Consider the following 17,259-nt stretch of genomic DNA (forward strand, 5'->3'; position numbering starts at 1 on the left):
CGAGAAATGAGTTAAAGTATTTCCTAGGTGTATTATGTGAACCTGAGTGTTCCTGAGACTATTGTTACTTTAAAGTCCTTTTCCTGTGTATATGGTTCTCTTCCCTGTTGCTGTGTGAAAGACTTGTGGGAGCAGGAGAACTGACTAGAGAAGGGAAAGAGAAAAATAATTATGCAAAATGTGGTCAAAAAGTGCAAATTAAACCAACTTGGGGTTTGGAGGGAAAGAACCGAAATGAACTCCACCGATCTCTTTCAATTAGAGTAACTAGAGGTATTGCTTGTAGGGGAAAAGATGGTGGTGCACACAGCATTGATGTGAATAGCTGTTGTCCCTTTAATGACAGGTTTCAGAGTAACAGCCGTGTTAGTCTGTATTCGCAAAAAGAAAAGGAGTACTTGTAGCACCTTAGAGACTAACCAATTTATTTGAGCATGAGCTTTCGTGAGCTACAGCTCACTTCATCAGATAGAAGTGAGCTGTAGCTCACGAAAGCTCATGCTCAAATAAATTGGTTAGTCTCTAAGGTGCTACAAGTACTCCTTTTCTTTTTGTCCCTTTAATGTAACTTTCATTACATTACATTATAGAAGGTTACAGCCTTCTAGTGGAACCTTTGCCGTAAGGCTGCATCATTTTTGTTTTACACTTTTCTATACCACAGTGCAATCTGGATGTGACCACTTAAGGGACGGATGCCAACTTGTTGCATGGTAGAGTTGCCCTTCAAATAAAAGTGAAACAGAATTGTACTTCGTACCTTTTGGAAGCAATTTCAGTGTGGTCTCAAAGTCTCTGAAGCTACTTCAGTGTGGTCTATAATGGCAAGCTCTGTTGATTTCACTGTATTTTTCCCGCAGTGTCATGTCTACTGTTACTTGGTATGTCTGGAGCAGGAGATGATCTAGAGCTCAAGCTATTGGAAGTGGCATCTGCCTTCATAAAAATATTGCATTTAGGATTTAAGTGGATACCACTGAGAGGCCCACTCTGTTAAATGGAATAAGGTAATCAGTCCTCAGCGTTTAGTGTAGCTGTGGGAGGGCTGGGCCGTCAGGGCTTTAAACTAGCCTGCTTGTGTTTAATTATTTACTTTGGCTGGGAAGATTGTACCCATTATCTTGTACCAACTTAGCAAATCTAAAAACTGTGGTCAACTGCATGTGTGACTCTGGTAGCAAATGACTGAACTTGATACGACTTCCTGCCCCAGCAAAAAGCTAAATGGCTCCACGTATGCTAATTTAAATCTTATCGTCAGCATGAGGTCACAGGCTATATTTAACCTGCCTATATAAAGCTAACTGAATGGCACAGTTTCTGACTGCCCGAGAGTGCAGGTTGAAGCAGGTTGGAGGCCTTTGAAAAGCTCACAAAGAGAGAGGCCTTTCTCACTATGTATAAGCAGAACAACTTCCTGAGCAAATTGGAAGTAGCTTATTTTTTTTTCCCCAGTGCTTATTAGCTCAACGGAGTAGGGCTGACTGTAGAATTAGATTGTGTTACTTTGGAGAGAAAAGCTGGTCCGAACTGAAAAGTTTGTTGTTCAGCTCTTCATCTAGTTAGGGGGAAAGGACAAGATTCTGATGTAATGAAGATTGCTGCGTCTGATGCAAATAGTTCTAATCCCATTTAGTGCTCACATCTCCATGTCTGCAGCCTTAGATTCCCATTTCTCCTGTCTTCGTCTATCAAACTCAGTTCAGAAATTGCATTGAAATACACCTTTAAATAAATCACAAAACATTTCAAATGGTGAAATCTTTTAGGCTGGCAAGCAGCCAGGTTAAACCAGTGTTCTTTTCTACAAGTTTTTGTGTCTTAGATTCTAAATACAGACCCTCCACTTCTCAGTACAGTAAGTATGCAGTAGATTGATGGCCCACTCTGATAAAGCTAATGCAATTTCCAGACTTGGCTAACAGTACCTCAGTACTGTTGGCTGGCAGTGTTTTTTTTGCATGGAACTGCTGACATTCTTGCTGCATAGGTCTGACTGCTGCAATCAAATGACCATTAGCCTAGTCTTTCTGAATCAGACCTCCGAAAAACATTGTTTTCTCTGAAACACATTTCTGGAATTTCTGATCAAAAGAATGCAATTGATTATTGCAGAGTACTCCAGCAGGTTACCAGTAACTTGGTAGCTCACCTCTAAAACCTAACCTGGTCACGTGGGATGGGAATTCACTAGACTGCTTTCTACAGCAGCTCAAATTATGAGTGGCTAGCTGAGGGGGATCCAATAGTTTTCTAATAGTGGTCCACGGCCCATATCCTAGACATGTGGAGTACACTTTATCAGTCACTTTTGCTAGAAGGAAGGTTAAATTTCACCTTTCTGATTTCTTGATGATTGGTTGAGTTAACTTTCTTATATGGGAGGAAGAAGGCCATACAAGCCTTTTTACCAACATTAAATATAGGGCTTGTCGAAAAACAGAAAAGCCATTTCACAAAAAAGTTTGAAGCTATTAATTTTGCAAGGCGTTAAAAGAGAACAGTTTCCCCCCTTTTCTCTTCTCCTCTTTGCCACTGAGTGCAGTAAAACTAACAATGTCCAGGGTGGCATGCTTGCATTTTTCTTTCTTTCTTTTCTGCTGTAACATATCCAGCATTTGAAAAGATAGAGTTGTAAGGTTGCTTTTGTTTCCTCCTGCCACTTTAACTTTTCAAAACAACCTTGATTTTTGGAAAAGTTAGATTAGCAAAAGAAAACTGAAAGTGTGAGTGATGCCAGGTCACCCCCAGGCATCATTCAGTCTGTTGCATTGATAAAATGTCAACACTTTCAGTTTTGATGAACAAGCAACTTTGAAAAAACAGCTCTTCACTAGAACTTTTTGTTTAAAAATCAATTTTTCATCAAACATGCAAACAAAGTTTGACTAGCTCTAATTTACAGTATGAAATTAAACAAACCTCTCTTCACCCATGTTTTAACTTTCAATCATTTGCACAACATAAACTTGCGTAGGTAATAATCTTGCTTAGCATAATCTTGAAAGCCAGCCCAAGCTGGTTCAGGATTCCTGTCAGCACCATACACTCCTAAAGAAACCTAGCTATGCTAAAAAGAGTGGAGGCTTCCCTCTTCCTAGGCTTCACAGCTGTTGACAACATGTTTGATCCTTTTAGCACCTAGGTTCTGTTTTGTCACATGGCAACAAGTACTGCCAGTCAAGTGTTCTTGTTAAAAAGACAAGCAGCTGTGATTACAGTGCTGGGTCTCTAGGGGGCAGCATTAACTGTGAAACAGATGAAACTTTCAGGAGGCAAATACAAAGCAAATTATCAGGGGAAGGAAGAAAACAGGCTTCATTTTAATCCTTCCAGCTAGTAATTATATTTGAACATTGCCCCCTTTGTGTACACAGGGTGTTATGTGCATTCTGCCATACTGCGTGTATACAGTGCATTTGGTGTTGGCACCTGCTGCCAGTGTTACGCGTCTCCTGTATCTGAATCAACAGTGTTAATCCTCTTCTGGACTAAATAGTGGATGTAGCAATCCACCCTAGGAAGAGGCTGTTTCCGTATTGGCAAGTCTGGATGCCCAGAATGCTATTGCCAAGTTTCCATGCAACGCACAGATAAGTACATATCCTTGTACATCTCTGCTGCTCGGATATCCGTTTCTCTAGCTAAACTGGATTTTAGTTCAGGTTCTTTAACTTGACTGTTCTAGCTCTACTTGAGAGACCCTAGAAACGGTCCCAAATGCTGAGTGTTGTGGGTTTGTCTACATACAGAGGTTACACCCCATGTAATTATTTTATAATGAGTTTAGCTAATCCAGTGCAATTTTGTCTGGACATTTTTAATATCCGTTTAAAACTAGTGATCTGTGTCTCGCTTGCACTTCTCAATTCACTACTTTAAAAATCATACCCTTCATTCAATGAGTGAGTTCAGCTTTGTGTAGACCAGCCTTAAAATGCTACTCTGAGAGCGCTCTGGTCATCACTGCCTGTAAATAAAACTCTCAAAATCCAATCACCATTCAGGATGCATGAGGCAGCAGAGATTCTGTCCCCGGAGCACTCAATACATTCAAAATCCAGTTTACCTTTACCCCAATTCTGTACTCTGTTTACTGCTGATAATCTAACCCTCTTCGATGTAGGGGCCACACAGGAGTAGCTGCTAGGGTATCCCAAGCTGTCCTTCACATTTTTTGGGAAACATGGCGGACTCCCAGAGCAGCAGCATTAAGACGTCATTGAATAGCCACAACACAGCACTTGAATTAACCAGCATACAGAGAGCTACGGCAAGTTACAGGGCCCCACTTACAGCTGCCACTGAGAGTGGGAGGGTGGTGATGACAGACTAGTGATGGAGCCTGCAGTTGATTTCTTCTGCATTTTGCTTGATCAGTAAGTGGCCTTGTGTAAATTCTTATGCAGTGAGAGGGAGCAAGCATGCAGGAATGCTGTGGGCAGTGAGTCAGCCATCTCGGTCTTTGTCTTCTTACATTTCACTCCATGCACCATTTGTCTGGCCTCAATCTGACAGTCAGTGTTGATCAGATAATGACAGTGTGAACAACACTGGCTAGCCAAGCAGGGATGGAGGCTGATTGGTAGAAGTGTTGAATTTTTAGCTTTGCCTGATCATCTAGAAATTGGATCTTGAAGAGCTTTTTGTGTGGGTTGCGGGAAGGGGTAAGCAGGCTAATTTTATCACTGCTGTTTTGTTTAAATGCATTCTAAACAAACTTTACAGCCCAAGGCCTTGTCCACAGTGCCACTTTACAGTGCTGCAACTTTCTCGCTCAGGGGTGTGGAAACCCGCCCCCCCAGCGCAGCAAGTTACAGTGCTGTAAAGCCCAGTGTAAACAGTGCCCCAGCGCTGGGAGCTCCCCTCCTGGAGGTGGAGTACCAGGAGTGCTGGGAGAGTTCTGGCTCGCTCGCACTTCAAAGCACTCCAGCGACAGCGCTTTGAAGTTTGAGTGTAGCCCTGCCCTAAGTGTTCATTCTGGCACAAGTGTTGAGCCATTTAGAGGGCTACAATTAGACTTTTGCATCTGCAGCATCTTGGAGTAACTGGCAGGGGATTGTCTGTTTTTGATCTCTCTGCTGAATGCTAACGTGCTCTCCTTACCTCTGGCCCCAAATATGGAGAGCTGTGTAACCATTTCTCTGCTCCTGGAAACAAAGGATCATCCTGAGCCCCAACATGTTTGCGCTAATCACCGCAGCTTCCTGTCAGCCTGCAGGAAACGGGAGCCACTACCTTCAATAGATGTACAGTGAAAGAATTACATTACGTGATTGAATGGTTCTCCAGCACATCCTCCTTTCTCTTCTCCTTGCTCAATGTTTTAGTGAATTGTCCCACCCTACATGGCAAGCTTGGGCAGATGCAACCAAGTAATCAGTACTTAATGTCCCACTTATCCATAGTCATTTTGGAACTGTTCAGTAACGCAATGGCCTTTGAGAGGACAGTGTGTTTATTGGCTAATTTAGGCAAGCTGATTGTTACACTGAAAGCTCGGTGCTGTTAACACAGAGAGCCTAAACTGCTAAAATAGCAGGTGAATGGATGAGTTAAAGGAATGCAGAAAACCAGGTAAAATAAATACAAAACAAAAATAAACTTACTATATTGGAAACATAATGCTAAATTAACTTTCCCAGGTTAGGCTCCAGGATGAACAGAACAGTAAGTAGGCAGCATTTTCCTCTGGCCTAGGAGTCAGGAAACTGGGTTCTGTTCCTGGTGTGACACTGGGCAAGTCACATCGCCTCTGTTTTATCCTCACACTTTTTGCCCTTATCCTTTTAAAGTGTAAGCGGTTTGGGGCAGAGGGTAGGGTGACCAGATGTCCTGATTTTATAGGGACAGTCCTGATTTTTGGGCCTTTCTTATATAGGCTCCGATTTTTCACGTTTGCTCTCTGGTCACCCTAGCAGGGGGTGTCTTTTCGTGTGTTTGTACATTGGGCCGCACAGATTAGGCAATCTTGGTTTGGACATGTAGGTGCTGTTGTAATACAAATAAATAATTCAGACTGGCTGTAACATTCAGCCTGAGTGCTGCATATAAGAAAACAGACATAGTAAAGAAATGCACTTTCTCTTTATGAAACAGGGCTGCTTTGTAAAGCAAAAAAGGCTTCTTAATAATGGGCTAGACTTTATCACTGTTCAAACTGAGCAATGATCAGAGACCTATGGTTACTTAGTATTAAAGCTAAGATTTTGTCACAGATATTTTTAGTAAAAGTCATGGACAGGTCATGGGCAATAAAGAAAAATTCATGGAGGCCTGTGACCTGTACCTGACTTTTACTAAAAAAATATCCGTGACACAGTGGGGAGCTGCAGGGCAGCTGCAGAGACTGACTGGGAGCTCTGGGGCCCCACCACCACTCATGGGAGCTCAGAGCTCCAGGGATCCCCCTCCACCCGTGGCTCTGAACTGCGGGGTACTTGGCACCGGGGGAAACCAGGAGCTGCAGGATACCCCGGCCACCCACAGTGTCTCGGAGCTGGGGGAGCCCCCTCAGCTTCTGGCTGCCGTGGGGGGCAAGAGGGACTGAAGTCAGGGAGGTCTTTGGAAGTCATGGATTCCGTGACAAAATTGTAGCCTTAATACATGTAAAATGCTCAATAGCTGAGCTAGTTAATTCAATTCATATAATGGAGCTCAAAGCAAAATCCCAGGCCTCTGATCTTGGCAAAACACCATGAGGCTATTAGGTAGCCCATCAGGCCAGATTCATAGTGGTAGAAACAATATGGAATGCTTGCAAAAGCTATGCAAAGTATCTTTGGGGGAGAACTCATTAGAATTCCATTTCAGCTGCACTTAACCTACCTTTTGTATTGGCTAACAGCTCACTTGTGCAAATATTGATTGTGAAGGACTCCAGAAGTATATAAGGCAATAATTGCCATTTCTTTAGGCATGGTGGAGGCTAAGGGGAGAAACTGGACACATTTTAACTCCCTTTACTGGGTGTGCAGCATCATCTCTCACTCCTCAGTTGTGGAGGAACAAGTCCTCCTGGGAGCAGATGATGAGAATTCTATTTGGAAGTATATTGAAGATGCTGTGGTCTAAGGGAGACAGGAACAGCAGAAGGTTCCTAACGGTGGGGGGGGCCACCAGCACCTGAACCATGGCCCTGTCCTCCCACACCATCCCTTCTCTCTGAGGCCCTGTCCCCTGTTTGCTCCTCTCTACCCCCCAACCCCTCATTGCTCATCCTTATGGCTGGTAAAAAGTGTGGTGACCATGGTCCCCTGGCCCCTCCCCATTCCAATGCCCCTGAAGGGAGATGGGGGGGTTAGGTATGTACAGTGTTTAAGGCAAGGATGGGAGCAATATTAGCAAAACACCAATGTTGAGAAACAAGTGGAATGATTTGGCATGAGACTGAGTCGTACCTGATTCTTCAGAAAAGTATTATCTATAATATAGCGAGACCCCTGGAGTTGTTAAACAATCAGTAATAATTGAATCCTAATTGGAAAGACATGGGGTGTCAAGAGGAAATGGGTTGTATTTTGAGTTGCACTGGACTTGAATATCTTCTCTTAAAGTTCCCAGCTACTGCTTCTACCCCATATATGGAAACTGTGGTAATTTATCAGATTAGTCAGCCAGGAAATGAGCATAGAGAGAGAGAAAAAAAAATATTTTATATGTAACTGTTTGCTGATCAAAGGATGCTAATGGCTCACTTTTCATCCCTCAAATAGAAATAGATTAGTTAGTGTCAAAATTCCTTCACCTACCCTGTTTTGACATCTTTTGTGATCCTGCATGAGAGAGAATCTACAGGGAAGAGGATGGGTTTATTCCAAACTTCTGGTTAAATTTTTTCACTTCTGCTCTGGTTAAGGATTCGTAATAATTGGCTCAGATACCTTCTCAGTTCTCCAATTGTCCGCCCACATGCTGCCTTTAAGCATCAGGCCACTGGTGTATTTAAAGTTTTCGGCTCTCTTAATTTTGTGAGGACTTGCTAAGCAGGACCTCGATTTGCTTTGTGGGCAGGGTGACAGGGAGATTCCAGTGCACCTGAGAAGTGGTGATAGGCTTTTCATTATTACCATGCTATGGAAACCCTCCATTTCTAATTATGAGCATCCTCTAAAGTTGGGGAGGGTTAGCACCATTTTGGAGTTCCCCTCACATTGACTAAGACAGCTGCAGTTAGCACCACATGTACATCTTAGTCCCTCAAAACTTCTCCTTGGCTTCACCTGTTAAAAATGGCAGGTGGCCACTAACTTGTTCAGCTAGGAGTTCCTGGCCACGTCTTACATAGCTAGTGGTGACGGCTTCATACCTAGAGCCCATTGTTAAGCGATTATTGTAACAGCAGAAATCTTCCAAATTCCTGTTGCACGTCCCCATCATTGGGGGTCTCTAGCTGAGTGCTGATGGTTTGCCAAACTCGGCTGCTGCTGGTGAATCTCTACTCTATGTTCAAAAAGAAAAGGAGGACTTGTGGTGCCTTAGAGACTAACAAATATATTTGAGCATAAGCATACTGTATGTTGTAGGCCTGATATTTCAGCACAGATCTACACGGTTTGGGGAACACCTCACAAGTTGTAGCTTTGCTATTCGATGACGTGTCTGGGGTTGTCTCTTCCCATTAACACATGTTGTTCTCCTCAGGAAACCTGTAGGAAGTGCCAGGGGCTATGGAAGGAGCACATGAATCTAACCTGTGAACAGCTGGCTGAGAAGGATGACATAAAATATAGAACGTCTATGTAAGTAACTTCCTGACTCTGGAAAAACTGGAAACTTATTCCAGTTTCTAATGTGGGTTAGGCAAGAAACCATCTGTGTCACTAAATTCAGTAATAAGTATTGTGTGTAGGAATACATAAAGAAAGCCCTTGTTTGTGTATTAATAAGGCCCTTGACTTTGTGTGGGTATAATTACATTCCACTGAGAGGGTTCTGGGGACATGAAAAATGAACAGGTACCTGGCTTCCGTGATAGAATATCCATGAATGATTTTCAGCAATGTAGTCCACGAGGTAAATCAAGATGATGGGAGTTTCTATACCAGAACACTGTTGATTCATTTAATCTGGCATCTTGCAGCAGTTAGTACCTGTTCATTCAGAGGAAATACTTAATACTGCATCTGGCTGGTTATGTTGTGTCATACACACAGAGGAGGGGTGCACAGAGACACTGAATAATCCTTAGTTTGTCACCAGGTCACTCATTAATGTTCAGTGCTAATTTAAACTGATAATGCAGTGCTGTTTGCCCAGGTGTCACACAAAGCTCTCTCCCCTCTGGCTTCCTCTTCTGCATAAATGGAGATGTGGACATACATTTACACACACACCTATTTTACATGCTATTACAAGCTAGGGATTATTCTGTGAAGATTTTTTCAGATCTTCATTTGAAACGCAGATGCTGAAATGTAAGGAGTTTCATAACATCTCTTTTGTGTCTGATCTTTCTCCATACAGTAGCAACAGCCAAAATATTCTGGCATCTCTGTCATTGGAGATTTTTCAGGAGCAGGTTAGACAAACACCTGTCAGGGATGGTCTAGATAATACTTACTCCTGCCTTGAGTGCAGAGGACTGGACTAGATGACCTCTTGAGGGCCCTTCCAGTCCTGTGATGCTCATTGTAGAAAGGAAGTGGGGGTTGTGATACCAAACTGCTGGTCTGGCATACTGGAAATAAAATAGTCTGCTGCTGTTAATTTGGTGTGTCTTCTCTTGGGTGTATCCCAGTCTCTAGTAATATTGTATTTTGTCATCTCTGATCTGGTATTTACTGTGCTTGGGGCAGGCAGAAATTGAGTTTCAATACTAGAATCGAACTGTGGAGGTTTTAGCATTGAGAGTCCAAGTGAAGCATCTCCATTCATCCCTTGGTACATAAATTTTCAGCAAAATATTAACTTTCATGGACATCATTCAGTATCTTTCCGCCACTCCTTTCCCAGTAGAAAAGGGGAAGTAGGAGTATTGTGACTGTCATGTCCCAAATAAGAAGGGAAAACATAGCTTTAAATCCTTTAACAGAGTTTTGCCTTCGGTAGTTGTCCAGAGGAGATTTCACATGTGAAGACAATAAAGCTTCCTGTTGAATATAAGGAAAAGGAAGCACAGCTGGAGTTCAGGCCTAGCTTCCTGCCTTGTTCGGAGTTTACAAAAATGTACAAACAGCATCCTGTTAAGAGGACGAGGGAGGAGCAGCAATCAGAGCAGATTCAGTTCCATGGACTGCTGTTTCTGTTTCTTCCTAATACAGATCCAAGTATCTGGATGAAATTCAGAGAGGTTGTGGATACTAGTTCATTAGCCACTAAACTATAAAATTTACGCTAGGTCTGAAGTTGATGTTCATTGAATTGTGAGAAATTAATGATGCCAGCGAGAGCAAGGTATATTATGGGCTGTTGCTGTAAAGCCTGTCTCCACACTGCTCTGTGAGCGCACCTCAGTACAACATAGCCTCTGCTGATGAGTTCCAGACTGCTTTGATCAGGCTGATTGTGTGCTGAACTTGTGTCCACATCACAAGTCCACTAGGATAACTAGATTGAGACACACATGCCCACTCACCCACTCGCCCCATGGAAATGTGTTCCATACACAGCTTGTTCCATACACAGCCTGTTCCATACACAGCCTAGCCAGCAGAGGCAAAGGAATCCATCTCTTTCAATTTCAGTGCAGCACCTCCACTCAGCTACCGTGACAGTTTCTACAGTCTCCAACCTACTGGTTTGGACTTTGCTAGCCTCTCTTTCTCCTAGGTGGCAAATTCAAGGGTTTAGCCTGGCCTAAAGCTCAGTAAGATGGATCTCATAATCAGAAATAGATTTCTCAGCCCTCGTGGTGACAGGAACTAATTGCCAAGACTTTTCCTTCCAAGTCCCACACCAAGATAATATAGTTAATGGAGCCTTTCCAGTGGATTATACCCCAAGAATTATAATCCTAGAATTATGTCCATTGTCCGCAAGCCGTCTCCCAGAGGGATGGGTTGTGCAGTGCCATTGTTAGAACTAAACACTTCCAGATAATGTTCTGGATTCCAGCTTGTATTCCGTGCTATAATAAAGCCTATGTGCATATCTTTGAACAGTAACATCTAGAGAGTCTGTGTGGGAATGGGGGCAGACTTGAGGGATAAAATGCCCATTTTCCATAGGAAAGACTTGATTTTTCTTTAATTTCTGGTGAATAAAAAAAGTAATGTCAAAAAAATCTCATGCCTAGCCGACTAAAAATTGAAAAATATGTTCATGGCAACTTGGTAACCAAAGCAACAGCCAGACACAAGAGCTGTAGTTCGTGAATGACATTACACAGTTTGCTTTCCCTGCACCTTTATCTCCTTGACTATATTTCTGTGCAGCCCAAGTCAAGAATCATGTGCCCTTTGACTTTGGTTTGAAATTCTTTCCAAGCCAGAGCTTAGCCCTGCTGCATTTTGGCTCACTTGGAAACCAGATTTAAGCCTGTAGAATGTGACCAGTGATTAAATTCCTTTCACTTAATTTGTTTTCTACTCATCAAGGATCGACTCCAAATGGAGTTCAGCCCAGACCTCCTTGGAACAACACAAGGCTTTAGAGACGAAGTAGGGAGAAACAGGACTGTCTAAGAAGTGAGGGGGAAATTAGGAAAAGTGCTATTGAGAGAGGTGGGTTCTCGTTACTCACGCTGAGAATAGGCAAAGCAAACATAGCAATTCCGACTTCTTCCCTTTTACCCCTCTTATGTTGCAGAGAAGAAAAAATGACTGCAGCCCGAATTAGAAAATGCCATAAGTGTGGGACTGGCCTAATTAAATCTGAGGGTTGCAACCGCATGTCCTGTCGTTGTGGTGCCCAAATGTGCTACCTCTGCCGAGCCTCCATTAATGGGTATGACCACTTCTGCCAACACCCTCGATCACCAGGGGCCCCTTGCCAGGATTGTGCAAAATGCTCTCTCTGGACTGACCCCACGGTAAGTGATTAACAAATCATGGAATATTGCAATCACTGTTGAGTGATAATGCCTTGTGTTAGGAGCTCTCCACTGTATGAGCTCTGTTTACAGATCAGCATAGGTGCAGGTTTAAGACAGCACAACAGTTTCCTTTCATCAGGGCCAGCCAAATTGCTTTGGTAAAGGACCCCAGCACTCCCTTTAACAAAGAAAAAACTGAAAGACTTCTTGTAAAGATGGTTCTCCAGTCGGGAATGCTAAGAACAATGATCATGGCATCTGGGTAGCGGGACAGGCATGCAGCAAGAAGGAGTGAGAAGTATATGTAGTAGTTAGAGCAGAGGATGGGAGTTTGGATTCCAGGGATTTATTCCCAGTTCTGTGTCCGACTCATTGTTTGTTTGACTTTTGGGGAAATCATTTGTTCTCTGTGCTTGATTACCAATCAGATGTGGGTATTGTGACTCTGGGTGGGGATGGATGAATGAATGTTTGTTTGTAAAGTGCCTGAAAGTCAAAGGTACAAAGTTACTGGTATAATGTATCAGTTATGTCCACTCTTGCTGCTTTTGGCAGTGCTTAGACTGAGAAGGACTGAAGCGTAGCTTTAACCTGTGGAGAAGGCTATAATAGGTATAATAATCAGGGAAGTCACGTTCCTGAAGATTTTCAGTTGTACAAAGCCAGAAAATGGGATGGGGCAGAAGAAGGGAGTTGAGAGCTTCCTGCTACCAGGAAGCAGCCTTCAAACAGCAAAGCTGCAAGCTGGTTTTCCCCAGTACTTGCTTGAGCTTGACTGGTTCAGACTCTTCACCCTTGAAGGAGTAGCCACACTAGGTGCACAGTGGGTTACCAGAGCTTCACTGGTTCATCTTTACGCAGGGAATGCATGCACCTCTTTGACTTCCTTACTCTGTGAACTGCCCTGAGTTGCTGCCATCCTTTAGGTGAACACTAGACTGGCATCCCCACAGTCCCTCCCCTCGCCCTGCAGGCTCTCAAGAGTTTTTAAAGAATTCTGAACCCAGCTAGGTTCAATCGCTGGTTTAAACCCCCATCCCCCCCCAAGAGTTGCCTTTTCCCTGATTTCTCCCAGCACTGAATAGTTGTTGCCCAGAACAAAGCCAGACCGTGAGCTAACTACACCTTTTCCCCATGCCACAGCCAAAGTACTTCTGATGCCCATTCCTTCGGTGTCCAAACAGTCTAATTCCACTGTTCCGTTCCCCAGCGGGACCTGATTCCGCAAGTCAGGAACAGTAGCGCTTCCTCGTTCCAACAAGGCTGCTGATTGTATTCAGCAATGACATCTCTGCAGAGTTGGGGAGAACACGAGGGCATTCAAAAAGCTCATACTGTACTTAAAATAAAACAAAGACTATACTGTCATCCAGCCCTCTTCCTCTGGTTAATTAACCAATGTGGCAAAGCAAAATTTCCCACTCTCAGCTGGGAGGTGACACTGCCAACTTCCTTGGATGACAAAGCGTTGGCTAGCCGAGGAGCTGAAGCTGGCTGAGTTCTCTATTCCGTGTGTACAGGGGTGCCATGAAACACGTGGGACAGTGTAGGCTTTTAAGCTGAAATTGTAAATGGATCTTTGGTGTATTAACTCTTTTTTTTAAAAAAAAAAGTTTCAAAGAGAATAGGTGAAAGGGTTTAGGGCAGCTAATTCAGCCGTGCCCCAGCTCTGTTCTAGCATGGGGAGTTTGGTGGAGGGGAAAGAACAATACAGAGAAAGTAACCCAAGGTCAAGAAATGCAAGATGCAAAGTGAGTTGTGTATCTCATAAGGGGAAATCGAGAGAGGCAGAAGAACATCAGGAACCCTATCCGGCTTCTATCCTCTGTCTTGGTGGAGACATCATTTCGGTGAATTGGTACCCTGCTCAGCACTGTGCCCCCTTGCTCCATGTCTGGGCACCATTGTCATTTGTGTGTCCCTTTCACCCCTTTTCTGTGTAATCCTTTTTATTTTTTTTCTTTCCTTTCTAACCCTCTTTATTCCTTAATCAACAGAAGGCTCCATGCTGCTTGGTATGGAGTTGGGGTGTCCATGATTGGATCTGTAGGACTGTATCATGTGCCCTTGTTAGCAAACTTCGTGCTAAGGCTACAGAGAAGAAATGCTTGAGCCACTCAGCTGCTTCCTGAATCTGCAGCCCTGTACATGCGAGCAGCTCCTGCCTAGCTGTCAGTATTAGGGAGTGCTGCAATCATGAAATGGATGTGTGCATTCAAGTGTGGCTTTTATTAGAGGCAGGGCAGATCTAGAAGCAAGCTGCTTTCTCCACCTTCACTGCTCCTTTTTTGTCTATAAATGTACACCCTGGACTAGTTCAGCATCTCCCTTTCCCCCACTACTTAGGTTGGGGAAACAGAGTTACCACATTCTGGTTGTCTTATTAACAGAGCAAGAAATGGTAGCTATGGTGCAGGAGTCCACCTTGCTCATTTTTTTTCATGAATATGCATTTTAACTTGCTGTTACATTTTGGGATGATGGATAGCCTTGGTGAAGAATCCATTATGGAAGCGTTGGTAGAGACCCTATAGTTCAGACCAATTTCTGTTTTGCCCTTAGAGCCAGGCATGTAACCTCTGTTTTGCATGAAAAATACCATGTATCCTTCCCCAAACTTTGAACACTCACTCTGAGTCTAGAATGAGTCTTCTGAGACTATACAAATGAATCTGTTAATCAGTTTGTTAAAAATTAATTAAAAACTGAGTCCTTTAAAACATTTAGCATTTTCATTCTTTGTCCCAAATGATCTTACCAGAATAATGCAGGCACTTAAATCTTTCTATATAATACAACTAATTTAAATCTGGTCCATAGGCAATATTTTAAAAGATTAAGTTGTAACTAAGCTAAGTTATTAGTGATTGTATCTAATGGTTATGGTTATATAAGCTACAGACAAGCTCAGGCAACTACTAAGTGGGGCCATTGTGACATATGGGATAATTTAACCAATTATCACCTCTGCAGCTAATTTGCATTCAGTAATTCTGTTGGTTGTCATGAGTTAAGGATATGAGGGAGACTGGACTCACATGCTGACAGCTCTCATTGGTAAACTGCTTGGCCCAGCTGTCACTTCAGATATTCTGTGGCCACATGCTAGCTTGAAAGGCTTTCCATGACACTGCAGCCCCAATTCCATTGCACACTTAGGCAGTGCTGCTGGGGGAGTCCTTTAAAGCATAGAGACTTTGGGACTCTCGTTCCCTGTCCCCCGTCACACATTGCTGGTCTCACTAAGGCCACCCTCTAAGCCCATAAATCAGTTGCAGATTAAGGGCCAGATTTTACCAGTATGCTCAGCTGGTCTGTGCTGAACTGGTGATGAGACACAGCTGTCAACCCTAATGACTCAGGCAGTTTGACTGTTTTGGTGAACCAGTGAATCTGCCCTTAGAAGTTTAAAAATTTAAAAATATTTGTTTAATATTACCTGTCTTCAAATTACTGGAAATATTGCATGGTAGCCTTCATGTTGAGTTTCTTGTTTAGGGTTTATGACATTGTAAAACACTTAGGAAATTCCCAAACAAACTAAGTTAAGCTGAAGTTAAATTTGAGAGTATGCTTGAGTAACTTAAGGCAAAAATCATTCCACAGATGTTACAGTTATCCCAAAATCAAGCATTGTAAACAGAGGAAATTCAGAGTTAAGCTTATACATAAAAGAACTCCAGACATGTTAAGGTAAGAAATGTACAATTAAGGCACTCAAACAACTTTAACTCTGCTCATAGGGGTGGGCGTGAGGACTCACTCTAGAAACCAGTTTAGTCTAATGTGGGACCACAAACTCTAAAATGCCTTAGTCATAATACTGTGGTTATTACATATAATCCACTCAGGCCCCTTAAAACTGAATGGTTGTTATTTTAATAACTCTGCATCTCTTTGTGACAAATCTGAGGAACTGTTGGAGGTTTTGGAACAAATTGATAAACCAAACAGTAGTAAGTCACCAGGACCAGATGGTATTCACCCAAGAGGTCTGAAGAAACTCAAATATGAAATTCCAGAACTACTAACTGTGGTATGTAACCTGTTGCTTAAATCAGCCTCTGTACCAGATGACTGGTGGATAGCTAATGTGATGCCAGTTTTTTCAAAAGGGCTGTAGAGGTGATCCTGGCAATTACAGACTGGTAAATCTGACTTCAGTGCCTGGCAAATTGTTTGAAACTGTAGTAAAGAACAGAATTATCAGACACATAGATGAACGTGGTATGTTGGGGAAGGGTCAACACGGCTTCTGTAAAAGGAAATCATGCCTCTCCAATCTATGAAAATTCTTGGAGGGTGTCTCTCAATGCACTGTCCACCTGTGGAACTTGTTGCAAGGAGATGTTAGGAAGGCTAAAAGTATAACTGGGTTCAAAAAAGAATTAGATAAGTTCATGGAGGATAGGTCCGTCCATGACTATTAGTCAAGATAGTCAGAGACACAACCCCATGTTCTGGGTATCCCTAAACACCTGACTGCTAGAAGCTGGGCCTGGATGATAGGGGGTGGATCACTTGATAAAGTGCCTTGTTCTGTTCACTCCTTCTGAAGCATCTGGCAGTGGTCACTGTCCGAAGACTGCATACTGGGCTAGATGGACCATGGATCTGATACACTATGGCTGTTACGTTCTTATGCCAATGTGTTCTCTAGCAGCACCCCCCTCTTCCTGCAGTACTGTGTCTCCCCTACCCCATTTATGACACAGAGCTGCCTTTATCCCCCTTTCCTGTTGCATGAAGGAACACACAAGAAATAGTCTGCGTCTGGTGCTCCTCAGGCTCTCCACAGCTGATCTGGGAATGATTTGAAACAAAACCTTTAATCCTTTGGCAGTCTCTTTCATGAAATCATTTCAAGTTTATTAATAACGGCTGTGGCCACACATACATGGAAAAAAGAGAGCATTAAACAGCCCAGAAAGGGAGGCCCTCGTGGATAAACCCATTCAGAGTTATTTTTCTAAAGCAAAAAAACTCAACCCAGAAACAATTAGTGGGTCTGTCCTTTCTCCTTTCGCATGAGGCTGGCAGACATTTTTCAGTGACGTTCGGTAATTAAAGATGGTACAAAAAACCCTGTAGATAAAACAGTATTTTGAAAAGCTTCATTGATAGCATAAAATAGATTCTATTTTGGGAGCTGCGGTTGGGATTTAGCCTCTGTCTGTGACTTGTGAATCTTTCCTTTCTCCTTTGACACTGCGGTTTCTCTTCCCTGGTGTTTTTGACTTCACTGTGTGCATGCACAATGCTGCTGAGGCAGTAGATGCGCCTCC

At 43.0% G+C, this 17,259-nt stretch overlaps 1 protein-coding gene across 2 annotated transcripts in view; it reads left to right on the forward strand.

Moving 5' to 3' along the window:
* Window positions 1–17,259, forward strand: part of RNF216 (ring finger protein 216) — a 126,409-nt gene that overhangs the window by 90,541 nt on the left and 18,609 nt on the right. For both annotated transcript variants that reach the window (XM_048866212.2, XM_075117589.1), the window contains 2 exons: window positions 8,644–8,741; window positions 11,749–11,971. In XM_048866212.2, coding sequence (XP_048722169.2) covers window positions 8,644–8,741; window positions 11,749–11,971 — 321 coding nt within the window. The remainder of the gene's footprint in view (window positions 1–8,643; window positions 8,742–11,748; window positions 11,972–17,259) is intronic.

The sequence above is a fragment of the Caretta caretta genome, chromosome 10, assembly GCF_965140235.1.
Source record: "Caretta caretta isolate rCarCar2 chromosome 10, rCarCar1.hap1, whole genome shotgun sequence".
Taxonomy (NCBI): domain Eukaryota; kingdom Metazoa; phylum Chordata; order Testudines; family Cheloniidae; genus Caretta; species Caretta caretta.